The sequence below is a fragment of the Helianthus annuus genome, chromosome 2 (assembly GCF_002127325.2).
Source record: "Helianthus annuus cultivar XRQ/B chromosome 2, HanXRQr2.0-SUNRISE, whole genome shotgun sequence".
Taxonomy (NCBI): Eukaryota; Viridiplantae; Streptophyta; class Magnoliopsida; order Asterales; family Asteraceae; genus Helianthus; species Helianthus annuus.
This window is the reverse complement of record NC_035434.2, coordinates 114,007,619-114,020,611: the sequence shown is the minus strand read 5'-3', so window position 1 is coordinate 114,020,611 and position 12,993 is coordinate 114,007,619. Positions and strand designations below refer to the sequence as shown.

The following is a 12,993-nucleotide window of genomic DNA, read 5'->3' as shown; positions in this document are numbered from 1 at the left end:
TCTTGAGTCTATTAGATCATTGACTTTGATAAATAAAAAAAGAGTTAACTGTCATTTTCGTACCTATGGTTTGTCCAATTATGTTAGTCCAACCCAAATTTCAAGTTTGTATCATTTTCATCCCGCATTTCCATCCAAAAAACTAAGGTTGAATCGAATAACTAGACAAACCACAGGGACAAAAAGGACAGTTAACTCGTGTCTTTGGACATAACTGACATGTTTCAAGAATGTCATGGACGAAACTGATACAAACTTGAAATTTGACCTGAACCGACATAATTAGACAAACTACAGGAACGAAAATGACAGTTAACTCAGTAAAAAAATAGAACCCTCAAGTGCCAAGTATATACATTGTAAGCTAACATCTGATCAAGACGACGATTTGCTAATGATGAAACATTAAACTCATGATGCTCTCAAAATGATCTGAATATCAAGACGGTTTTATATTCGAACTCTACTTTAGCATTGACGAAGACACATTTTAAGACGGTTTTATATTCAAACTATACTTTAGCGTTGACGAAGACACACTGGATGTATCAAGTGGATCTAAACAAGAATATATGTTATGGGTTGTCGACAATAAGACATAATTCGTGTATAGCAGGTCGTACCTGCATTACATCGCTATGTACGAAGAATTCCTACTATTCATGAAATGAGTCTTAATCATGTACCAAGCATGACAGAACAAACAAACTTTAGTATTGTTATTCACCAAGTTAATTGTATCAATAAGAATATATATATATATAAAGTCGTTTAAATATACAACTTATTACAAAACCATCTCCCTTCAGCGTATTTAGTTCATAAACAAACCATTGATTCATTCGATTACGCCTTTCCATGTTTTCTTCGCTCGACAATTCCGTTAATCTTTTTTTTTCTTTCTTTTTTTTGTAATAAAGAACTCTTGATGTTCAATGAGTGATCTGCCTTTCAAACAAAAGAACGAGACATGCTTTAGCTGCTTCAAGTGGTCAAAAGAAATACACAGGATGCTTTGCTCATGGGTGGGCCCTAGTTTGGTCAGGATCAACCAACATGGACATAATAATATATTACATAAAGGGAACATACATAAACTTCCAAATCTTTAGCCTATTTTTCCACCTATTTGACAAAAGATAAACCTAACATCTTCTTTATCTTATCACACATTCACACATATAAATAAGGTTTTCACTGAAACAGCCAAATCTCAACACAAGACTTCACACTTGCTGTTCACCTTCATCAATTATTGATCGTGTTTGGTTAGATTGTTGGCATGAAAGACTTTGATAGGCCCCAAATTATATTTTTTTTATTAATTTGCTTTAGTTAATTGCCCGGATGGTCCCTGTGGTTTCACGGTTTTTCACGTTTAGTCCCCACCTTTTGGAAATAGCAGGTATGCTCCCTATGGTTTGTCATTTTGTTACTCGGATAGTCCCCGGACATTTACTCAGGGGACTATCTGAGTAACAAAATGCAAACCATAGGGAGCATACCTGCTATTTCCAAACTAACTGACATCTGCTCTGGGGACTATCCGAGTAACAAAATAACAAACCATAGGGCGCATACCTGCTATTTTCAAAAGGTGGGGACTAAACGTGAAACCACAGGGACTATCCGGGCAATTAACTCTTTTTTTTAAAGTATATCATTCGAAATACAAGATTCCATCGGGTTTTGAGAAGCAGACATCTTTCCTCGGTTCAACCCGAGTTCAATGATCTGATATGCAAAGGCATTTAGTTGAAAACTTTTCCCCTAATAATACACGCACGCCGCCCATTTGCTAGCGCGCCCCACCCACCCACGAACACACACTCTTGCAAGCACTAGATTTGGATATTTGAGACCTACGCACTTTCCGCTTTTTTTCAAAACCTACATTTATATTAGATGGTTGTCATGAATATTATTGAAGGACGGACGTATATCAAGCTTACACACACACACATATATATGGAGAATAGGTTTGAAAATATTAGTAAGAAAGAAAGTGTACTTGGTGTTTCATAATGAGGATGAAGAGAATGCTAGTCAGGGAGCCAAACGTTTGATCTTCCACGAGCTTGTGCTATCGGCTTCGCGAGGAAAATAACATAGCCTGAAAAAACATACATGCATCAATAAACAGTGACGACCCTTGATTAGTACTTGAGGACCCGTTGAGCCTGTTGATAGCACTTTAAAGTAAAAATATTAATGGGCAGCATTTAACCGCTCCACATTGATTTGAGGGATTCATAACAAGAAATACTTTCATACTTGTTATTTTCCCATATTTTCAACTGTATGCTGAATGCAAAAATGCGGGGTAAGGATGCGTACATAAGACAATAGTTAACTTAATTAAGAATTCAAATAATTCTTTTACAACAACGATATCCCTCTCTTTGATGATGACAAGCATGCGCAAAATAAAGCGCTCGATAATAAACATATGACTAGCCAAGAACCAATCAAACAACCGATTTGGTCTTGTACAACCAAATAAGCTTTAAGTCGTTTACATATCCGCCTCCTCTAGACCCTATATTCGACTAACTTTGAACCACTTGTACAGTTGTATATGAAGTGCCACCTCAAGGCCCTGAGACAATTTTCTGAAACGAACACTACAAGCTTTACCCTAAAGCCGGATTTATCATATTTGTAAAAGGTTGAACATGATCAATATATACGCTCTGAATTAATCATATCTATAACAACTTATTATTTTTGTCTTTGATTACATAGCGGCATAAGATCTCTTTTTCATTTACTTCGAATTTCAACTTAGTTGTGTTAAATTTTATCTAAAACATAAGATGCTAATCACATATAATGATATAAAGCCAGGTCAACTTTTCCATAACTTGATTCCTTTTCATGTCATATATTATCAATTTATCATATTGAACATGAGAACGATAAGACTTCGCAAGCCATCGTTCGTTTCTACTTCACTTTTCTCTGCTGAAAAACAGTTGCAAAACTATAAATGTTGCACATTGCAAGAGCAATTTGGACAAAAATATTAAGTGCAACAGTTTACTTTTGCATTCAAATTTTCAGAATTTGTCCTAAAACAGGTTGTAAAATTTAGTGTCCTTTTGACATTTTCTCAAGAATGATGGCGAGTTTTATTGACTGTCAGTTAACAATATCAATTTCTAGACACTATAATATTTGTATAAAACCCTGTATCAAAATATACAAAAAGATAAATAAATAAATAAATAAATAAATAGGCACCAGTGATACCTGTCATGCAATCGTGATGTCTGTCCTTGCCAAAACTCAAAAAAATCAGGTTTAAGCCTGTAACCACCCCAATTTGTCGGTTTTGGGATTGGAGCTCTGCAGAACAACAAATTATTCACCAGTAAATCATAAGCAATGAATCCCGTAATTGAGATATATGTATCACTCACCCATCAGAGTATTTTGTTTCCAAATCTTTATATTCTTGGTGGAGAAAATCACGTCCAGGTATTACAGAGCTCTGAACAAATGGAAGACTGTGTTAAGTTGTTTGTAAAAATATGAAAACAGAAACATAAAAGAGCACCTGTTTACTGGCTATTGCACCAATTTGACTTCCTCTAGGGCGGCTGTGGAAGTAACTCTCAGATTCTTCTTCAGAAACCTTCTGCACAGAACCTTCGATTCGCACCTGCCAGTCGAAAAAAAGCGACTGACTGTTACAGTTATAATTATTGCATTAACTGAAACTTCTTAATAACAATTTTTTTACAATTATAACATCGGTCTTTGAATATAATAATTTATAAGACGCATTAAAATAGCCTTTGGACGACTTTCAACCAGTTAGCTATTTTTTCAAATGATCCCATTGAAATAAAACACAACCTACATTGACCGATTCATAAACAAATGGGCTGAAATTGCCAACGTTACTTAAATTGGTCAGCATAAAGTTATCTTTGAACGCCTAGCATAAAATCATAGGGTATGCATCCGGTACAAAATGTCCTTAACCTAGGAGGTGCAGGAAACCAGGTCAAACAAACTCCGGTTGACCTCATTCAAGCGGTGTTGGAACCCTAACCCCTTAATCCTAAACCCTAACCCTAAAAGTTAAATTGTAAATCCTAAAAGCTATATACATACATATAGGTTAAGGATACAGAGAAAACCCCTTTGAGTTCAAGAAACTCAATCTCCACCTTTGGTGGGGGTAAAGTTTTTTTTGGGGGGTGGGGGTTTAGGTTTTTGGGTGGTGGTGGGGTGAGGGGTTCATTGTTTGTTTTGTTTGTGTTCACACTAGTTCTCGTGGTTCTCTCCTTAAATCTAGCTCTCGCATGAACCCTACCTTATATATATATATATATAGGGTAAGGTTCATGCGAGAACCACCTTTATTGCGAGAACCGCGAGAACCAATGTGAACACAACCTAAAATCGCTAAAAAAACATAAAAAAAAACCTAAAAAACCTAACCCCCCCCCCCCCCAAGCTAAAATGCTAAAAACTAAACCCCCAAAAAGCCTAAAAAAATCTAAAAAAAAAACACACAAAAATTTTTTTTTAATATTTTTTACATTAAAATCGCTACTTTTAGTAGCCAAAAAAAAAATTTTTAAAAAAAAAAATTTTGGCTACTAAAAGTAGCGATTTTTTTATAAAAAATGTCAAAAAAAAATTTTGTGTGTGTTTTTAGCTATTTTTAGGTATTTTTGGTTGTGTTCACATTGGTTCTCGCGGTTCTCACAATAAAAGGTGGTTCCTAACGGATCCTTCTCCTATATATATACATAGGGTTCGACGAGGCGGTTCCAACGCCGCTAGAACGAGGTCAATCGGAGTTTGTTTGACCCGGTTTCCTACACTTCCTAGGCTAAGATTGTTTTGTATTTGATCCTCTCCCTAAAATCATATAAGTATGTTTTTTACAAACTGTATGTATGACCAGAATAAATGTCAGGCTCACCTGGCGGTTCAAACCGTCCCAATAAAATAATAGTGATGCGTTAGCATTCTCAGATAAATCCTTAGCTTTCCGGCTTCCATAATTAGTGTACCTATAAACACATTATAATGAACATATATAAATCAAGAAAGAAAGTGTATGTTGTTCTAATAAGTATTGATGCTTGTATCAACACAGAAGATTACTAACCAGACAAAACCGGTTTTGTCAAATCCCTTCAGCAATACCATTCGTGATGAACTGCAGACGTCACAAAAACATTGTTGAATGCAAAGAAAGGTTCTTTTATTTGCACACTAAATGGGAATTTAGTGTAAAATATGTACTGGTATGATTCTGAATCTAACTTATGAGCAGATACTTACGGTTTGCCATCTTTGCCAGCTGTACACAATGCCATAGCATTTGGTTCCTTCAAGCCGGCAGCCAGTGCATCATCAAACCATTTCTGGAACTGTTTCAATGTGTGTTTTCAAAGTATTTATATTGTAAATTGAATTATCATATTCTAAATCAGAAGCAGTTAATTTGAGCTAAGGTCCAAGGATATTAAGGTAAGGTAAACGAAACGAGCCGCTCGTGAGCTACTCAAGATTAGGTCGCTACAAGCTTACTTTGAACGAGCTTGAGCCCAAGCTTCGCTTAGCGAGCTCAAGCAGGCTTGTGAGCCTAAAGGAACCAAAAAAAAAAAACGTGCCCAGAATGACCCCACTCCTAGCAAAGTTGTTGGTAGGGTCTAGGGAGGGTGTGATGGGCAAAGGGGGAAAACCTTAGTTCTATCTTGAAGGATAGAGAGGTTGCTCCCTAGTCTGGCTGGCTCCAAATGCAAGCCTAAACAAGCCTACTATTTATATAATTTTATTTAACCTAGACTTATATAGTAATAATTATTATTATTATTATGCATTAAATAAAGATAACTAAATAGTATATAATATATTATGTTATATATATAAATTATAATTATAAATATATACACACACACATATATATTATAAAAGTAATTATAAATTATAAATGCATACAAACTAATTAATAAATAATAAACGAGCCGAACTCGAGCATGAAAATCTACTCATGAGCCGAGCTTGAGCTTGAGCTTTAGAAATAGAGATCGAAACGAGTCAAGCTCGAGCTCTCGTAAGTTAAACGAGCCAAGCTCGGGCTCATATCGGCTCATTAACACCCCAAAAGATAATTTTACACTTATCTCAAACCGTTTTCTTACATTAACTCCATACATTAAAGCCAATAATCATAATCACTTTTTCCAAACATTCGAAACTAGCTATCGTAAACTGGAATTTCAATCATATGCACATCCAAATACTCCCATAACCCAAACAAAAACCTACAACTATTGGTCAAAGTAGGGTGTGCATGGGTCGGTTTTGGCCCAAAACCATAATTATAACCGCGATGTCGGTTAATGGATAACCATAACCATAACTGGTTGGTTATGATTGTTTCGGTTGATCAATTTTGAAGGTTATAGCGGGTCGGTTAACCATGAATATATGCCTAGCTAAGTTATCCAGATTGTTTTTTGACCATGGAATAAATTGTAATTACACAATTCTATATATTAGAATATTACATAGTGATAAAAAATACAAATAATCTATAATATTAGTATTTGTTATTATTGAATATTCAAACAAAACGAAATGATATAATCTATAAATTTAAACAAACATTCAATAAAGACGATATGATATAAGCGATAAATTCTAACAAACGTTCAACCAAAAACATCAAATATTAAAAAAATGATGAAAAGTCCAAAATTAGACAGATTTTACACATGTCGATTCGGTTCAGTTGGGTATGGAAACATTGATAACCATAACCGACCCGCTACTTTTGGTTTACAGAAAAACAGTTAACCGACCCACCGGTTTTTATGTGGTTCAGTTTTGTTGGTTAATTCGGTTATGGGTCGGCAACTTTGGTTTTTTGCACACCCCTAGGTCAAAGCAAGAAGATGATTGACTTTTAACATGTTTAAAATAGCCACATGGGTCAAACCTGAACATATGGGTCGGGCTCCACATCTTCCTCCTTCAACTCAGGAGAGATATAATTTTCTCTCATTGAGGATATGTCGACTTGTGGGGCCTTTCCGATTCTAACACACATAGAAGTTCCGGGATATGGTGGAAGGTGAAGCTTGAATTTATCTATAATAGAAGGCGGAACAAACCTCCCACCTAAGAAATGATGGGTCCCACTGAACTTCTTGGCGCAAAGCTTAGGAGCAGTTAAAGATACCTGAAATATACATTGGATCCACTTAGAAATGTGTAGACGTGGTAAAATAGACGGGTCAGAACAGACGGATCAGGTAACGGGTCAAAACATGTATTGGTTGAAAAGTGCAAGGCCGGGTTGACCCGGAACACTTTTTTGTCCAATTTGATTAATAATAAACTAAAGTTAATTAAAACGGTATCAGAGGTTGTATGTAGGGGTGCAAACGAGCCGAGCGGCTTGAGTAAACGCTCGGGCTCGGCTCGTTTGCACCCCTACGGCTCGATTGCACCCCTAATTGTATGCATTTAGAAAACAATTCGGGAAACTTTCTACCTGTTTGGTATGCCCCTTTGACCTGTTTCATTTCTATATATATTTTACCCATTTGACAAGTTGGGCGATAAAACAAAACCCACATCAAAATTTACAAATAATAGGTTTAAAAGTCCTCCTCTAGTAATGTGGCTTCAAGGATAGTATTTATCAACAACTTTAAGTCGGCTAATATTTCTTTTTAGTATTACTCTAAAATGCAAGATTTCTATGAGAACATACCAACATGTCAGGTTTGATTCCATCACCAACTACATCTCCTTCCTCCACATGCCACCCAGATGGAATATCTATAGAGGCAATCACCGATCGTTTTTGGTTTATTTCATTGTAGTTTTGAAGATTTACTAACCGTCTAATCAAATCATCAAATGGAGGCCTTGGTGTACCTAAAATAAGATAAAAAGAATTAAAGATATAGAAAGTTTCAAAAATTGCAACATTATATAATGCTATATGAGATCGATTCATATCCTACTACGTACCACCTATTCACGATTTCACGCTGATATATTATTAATTAACGATGTAATTAATGATGGAATGAAATCAACTAATATAAAATATCATTATTTTTCTTTTTTAATTTTCTACATAGTTCATATATTTTATTGAAATAAAAATCAAAACTTTTAAATAAAGCTATGTAAGTGACCGTAAACATTTAATTGTGTCATGGGTGACTTTTAACCGGGTTAATGATTTAACCGGTTTAAGCGACCGGTCTAATTGGTTTTTTATTTAAATTTACCCATTTGGCCCGTTAGCAATAAAATATAACCCAATAAGATCCATGTACCCAGTCCGCACATGGTTTGAAATTGCCCCCTGTACCGAAACATAACCTTAATTATTTTTGCGTTAAAAAATATTTACCATGGAACGAAAAGCCAAACATGGCATCAACTAGAATGTTGAAGTCCTCTGATAAGTTAATAGGCAGATCATCGACCGATAAGAAAGGAATACCCAATGATTCTAGCTGCAAAGATACCAAACAAGCTTTTCAGACAAGAAAGATGAATGCATCTTGCATAAATATTTAACCGGAGACGATCTTTGTCCTTTCTTATTTTTTTATAAATAATTAAACTGTTAATTTTGATTAAAAAAACATAATATTTGAATAAGTAGGCTCACCTGAGTGACGAGACCGGTATAAAGAGGCTTTGCAGTACGTTTTGGATAACAAACAAACGGTTTATATCCGAAGTGATACAAATGACGGGCAGCTACAAGACCATCCCCGCCATTGTTTCCTGGGCCACATATGGTCAATACACGATTATAATCCTTAACGTTGTACACCTGCCACACATTTGATTAAGAACAAAAATGCATAAATGAAATCAGCATAAATTTGCCTCTATAGCAACCAAAAGTAGTATTGTTGAGGAAAAAAAAAGAAGAAAAAAATGTATGTTATAGATATGTACAACAAGCTTTACAACTGATTGGTCGATTGGATCGTAATGCATGAGTTACAACGCTAGATATAATCAGCTATAAAGTTGAAACAGATAGTTTTTTTTTTTTTTTTTTAATAAAATATTGGTGTGAGCATTACTAAAAAAGTAGATTATTCACAACTTTTGAATCATATATTATACGTTAAATTTTCTTATTCTACAGAAAAATGGAAAAAATCAATCCAATTCCGACCCAAAATGTTTAACCCCGAACCCTTGATATCACTAGCGTAAAGCTAACAATGGTTAGGTAAGTTTGCATATACAATTTAACCGTAAATGATCAAAAACTCGGAATTGGTTTTGCCAAACACTACAAAACTTATTATTGCAACTTCAAGCAGCAATAATCCGTTTCACAAAACATCCAAACACCCCCGACAACTTGCAATAACTCAGTATATTACGATAGTCCAGCCCAGACTCCTGATTGTAACATGAGTTTACATAAAATGAAATAATTCATACCAAAAAATCAGTTTATTTATTGTAACTGTTTGCTATGAATTTTGTCATTTTAAGGTCATTATGTCACCAATTTCCACCATTCTCTCTTCATTTCTCATCCAATCATAACAAATGGGATTAACTACTTCATATCATACCTACTTGCACTAGAAATAAGACCTTCAAATAAATATTCAAAACCAAGTGGGCCTGGCACAATTTTCGGGTTAAATCGTGTCAACCCAAGAAAACTCATGTCATGTTCATGTTCAAGTTCATGTCCTTGGGACAGGTCTCGGGTTCAACCCGCAAACCCGACTCAATTAATACTCCAACATCATAACACCATAACTCACCTCTGCAATTGCTGTGGCAACACTCAAACCAGCCAATTCCTGCAAACACGAAACCGTCTCAGCATTTTGTTGGTACTTTCTAATTTCCAAATCCTCATTATATGTAATGATCAACATATTGCAACCCCCCCCCCCCCCCCATTGTGTACTAATTAAAAACCCTAATTGAAATTGAGTCTAAAATGACTAACCATAAGCTGATCAACACTAAACCCAAGAGGGCCCATGAGAATCTCATCAACCTCAGCAGCTTCTCGTTGATTCAGATACGAAATGGTGTCAGGGTTTTGTACCACTTTAATGCTGCTAGCCATCACTCCTCTGTTGGAACAATAACCCCGAAACTTGCGCCTCAAAATCGAACCAATAAAACCCTAAATCCAACATTTTAAAGTCACACAAACCACTCCAAGTACTCATACAAAACGAAACAGAAAGACAGATAGATAGATATAAAGGGGTTGTTTGCTTACCTTTGGAGATGGGTGAAGGGGGGAAGAAGCAGCAGGAGTGGAAGTTGAGAGGATATGGGTGATGAAAGAAGAATAGTGCGTCAGTATCATAGCCTTGTATTTGGTTAACAATGGGAGCATTTTTTTAATGGTGGTTAATGGTTCTAGCTTCATCGGAGGTGGGTGTGATCTCTTTGTTCACGTGATTTTTAAATTTTTTTATGATTTTGGTTTGGTTTGGTTAATGGTTATGAGTTTCTTGTTTTGTTGGCACCATAACATCCACTCTACCTTAACTTATACCTTAATTCTTGTTGTAATGTAATGTAACTAGTTTAAGTATCTCTTTGTTACACGGCTTATTCAAATTCAAAATATATTATATTATTTAAAAATATTGACATTTATATAATCTTAAACCCAAATGTCGGTGACCCATACAAATGACATAGCTGCCCCTTAACCTTTGTCTTTTCCTCATCTTTTACACCGCCTCACATATACACACACGAAACACACAAGAAGAAACAGACAAAACACTTCTTCTTATCTTTTTTATGGCTGGCACCTACCTTTTTCCATTTCTTTACCAAACCGGCTTTAATCGAAACATTTGTTGACATTTTCTTATGTGCGGTACCGATTTGGTTCGCGGTAATGCTCGGAGTTGTGATCGGATGGGTCTGGACGCCGCGGTGGACCGGAATCGTGTTCCTAGGGTCGAAGTTGCGAGGGTTTGGCTAGCGTTTACGGCTCTATCGGCGTATTCTGTTGGTCTTCGGATGTGGTCGAAGTTACGAGAGAAGGAGCGGAAGGATGAGGATGAGCTAGCGCCGCCGCGTGCGGTGGTGGTTGGGGAGGCGGTGCCGGTGGAACAGTGCGGTGATGGAAGTTGCGCTGATGCTAAGTTAGGATACAGCAATTCAGTACAGTTTGTTTGTTATTCCTGTTGTTAATTTTTGTTTGTTAAAATGATATGTGATATAGGATTGTGAAGTTTGTTAGGCTGTTGTGTTTGTTATATGTAGGTTAAATTTAGGACTTGAAGATGAATTGTGGTAGGTGTTCTTCCGGTGCGTCGATGCCTAACGGTCTGTTCTCTCAGTCTGGTGGAAATAATCATGGCGAACACGTCGTGATATGTTTAATCGTTACACGGATTAAACGTCCGAACAATGCGTACACCGTCATTATTTCCACCGGATTGAGTCAACACACCGCTAGGCAACAACACACCGAAACAACACCTACACAATTTATCTTCACTTATTGATTTCCTAATTTAGTGTTAGGTCTACCATTGGGGAGCAATTGTGATTTCTTTTGGCCTCTAGGTATATAATCAAATCTGAGTCGGACACTAAATGATTTGTTGTTGATGATAATTTAGAACTCTTAGTTGCTCCAGTTAGGGTTTTGAATTGCTTATTAGTAGTCGAATAGTTGTTTTTATTTCTTTGTTTGTTATTTTTTTGGCCTTTTCAAATTAATTTTAGTTTGTATTATTGTGTATTGAATCAGCTTGCAAAGCTAGGATGGAATCGCAGGTGTCACTTCAAGGTATTTTTTTGTTTATTTCTTTCAAAGGTAAATTCACACGTCACGCGTGGCGCGCCACACATCAATGTCATCATCGTCACGCGTGTGACGTGATGTCGCCGCTGCAACGCGCGGCGCGGGTAAAAACCTAGTAAACTGTGAAATAAAAAGAAATGCTCCGTTATTATGTGAAGATTAAATTACAATAAACTTTGAAAAAAAAAATGTTTTGTTAATTTAGACTTGAGACTTGGATGAGCGGGCAATAGCTCACTTATTGAACTAATTATAATTATTTACTTATTAAACGAAGGCAAACATATAAGCCACATATATAAGCCCTTATATGGCACGGCAAACATAAGATCATGAACTTTGCCTAGGTGGGTAGGGCAAAAGATGTTTTGCATTGTCCTCAAGATTAACATTATTCCCTTTTTTGGCTTGGCGAACTCCAAAAGGTTTTTAGACATTATATTCTCTGATCAAATATGCAATCAAAAATGAAAAAAAAAAAAAACACATAAATAATATTAATGCACATTCATGTAAAGAATCTAGAAACCTATTCAAGAATGAAAATGTTCCGGTAAAATGTTTTTTGTTTGCTGCTGTCGCAGCACCCGACTCCTACCTCGGGAGCGGGTGCCGCGAGATCCAGATCAGTGGTATCGGTGTTTATTAATTTGACAGCAGAATACATCGAGACCGTAGTTAAGAAATATTTTTATCAGAGTTTAAACACCCAACTTTTATAATAAATCATTGGGATAAAACCCAAGTTCATTTGACAATGCATTTGTAGGGATAAACCCTAATTATTGAAAACAAAAACTCTTTTTTATTTAGGTAACTTTTATAGCCACTTTTCCAAACCTTTAGTGCTCCCCAGTTGGCTTCTATTGGTTTTCACATTGTGTTACCTGAAACGCGTTTTAAAAACATTTTATCAGCAAGAAATACTGGCAAGTATATTCCATTTTGTAAGCATCAGTTGTTTACACGTTACAGTATTAAGGGCGATTACAATGTTTATATCTATTGGATTGCATTCTTAGACTAGGGTTTTATTAGTGTAAGCCCACGGGCTCGATTAGGTTTCTAGGGTTTCTTGTGATCTCTATATATTGTAATCAAACATATCAATAATATCAATCAAGTCTTTCATATTCTTACATGGTATAAGAGCCCGCGCTTTATAC

At 35.9% G+C, this 12,993-nt stretch overlaps 2 protein-coding genes across 7 annotated transcripts; one reads left to right on the top strand and one right to left on the bottom strand.

Annotated features, from left to right (window-relative positions):
• Positions 1–692: 692 nt before the first annotated feature.
• Positions 693–10,450, bottom strand: LOC110920772 (pyridoxine/pyridoxamine 5'-phosphate oxidase 1, chloroplastic). 4 transcript variants are annotated; one of them, XM_022164983.2, is made up of 15 exons: positions 10,274–10,450; positions 9,992–10,174; positions 9,801–9,839; positions 8,669–8,836; positions 8,405–8,510; positions 7,751–7,917; positions 6,971–7,213; positions 5,308–5,396; positions 5,132–5,182; positions 4,943–5,033; positions 3,560–3,664; positions 3,423–3,493; positions 3,253–3,348; positions 2,012–2,113; positions 693–1,032 (listed from the first exon to the last, which is right to left on the bottom strand). In XM_022164983.2, the coding sequence occupies exons 1-14, from the start codon at positions 10,424–10,426 to the stop codon at positions 2,047–2,049; spliced, it is 1,629 nt and encodes a 542-aa protein (XP_022020675.1). In that variant the 5' UTR covers positions 10,427–10,450; the 3' UTR covers positions 693–1,032; positions 2,012–2,046. The 4 variants fall into 4 exon arrangements, with proteins under 4 accessions (XP_022020675.1, XP_022020668.1, XP_022020660.1 ...); XM_022164976.2 differs by having other exon boundaries at positions 693–944; XM_022164968.2 differs by having other exon boundaries at positions 698–948.
• Positions 10,451–10,751: 301 nt separating this feature from the next.
• Positions 10,752–11,938, top strand: LOC118489164. 3 transcript variants are annotated; one of them, XR_004886569.1, is made up of 2 exons: positions 10,752–11,159; positions 11,774–11,938. XR_004886569.1 is itself a non-coding variant. In XM_035986829.1 (2 exons), the coding sequence occupies exons 1-2, from the start codon at positions 10,882–10,884 to the stop codon at positions 11,903–11,905; spliced, it is 429 nt and encodes a 142-aa protein (XP_035842722.1). In that variant the 5' UTR covers positions 10,763–10,881; the 3' UTR covers positions 11,906–11,938. The 3 variants fall into 3 exon arrangements, 2 of the variants coding, with proteins under 2 accessions (XP_035842722.1, XP_035842726.1); XM_035986829.1 differs by having other exon boundaries at positions 10,763–11,178; XM_035986833.1 differs by having other exon boundaries at positions 10,767–11,183.
• The last annotated feature ends 1,055 nt before the right edge of the window (positions 11,939–12,993 follow it).

Bases quoted from the DNA above. Each gene is read 5' to 3' on its own strand.
- LOC110920772 (XM_022164983.2), bottom strand. From the start codon at position 10,426: ATGAAGCTAGAACCATTAACCACCATTAAAAAAATGCTCCCATTGTTA. The intron at 9,840-9,991 runs GTTAGTCATTTT...TCGTGTTTGCAG, and splicing joins TTAGTGTTGATCAGCTTATG to GAATTGGCTGGTTTGAGTGT. The intron at 8,837-9,800 runs GTGAGTTATGGT...AATGTGTGGCAG, and splicing joins TTGCCACAGCAATTGCAGAG to GTGTACAACGTTAAGGATTA.
- LOC118489164 (XM_035986829.1), top strand. From the start codon at position 10,882: ATGTGCGGTACCGATTTGGTTCGCGGTAATGCTCGGAGTTGTGATCGG. The intron at 11,179-11,773 runs GTACAGTTTGTT...GTATTGAATCAG, and splicing joins AGTTAGGATACAGCAATTCA to CTTGCAAAGCTAGGATGGAA.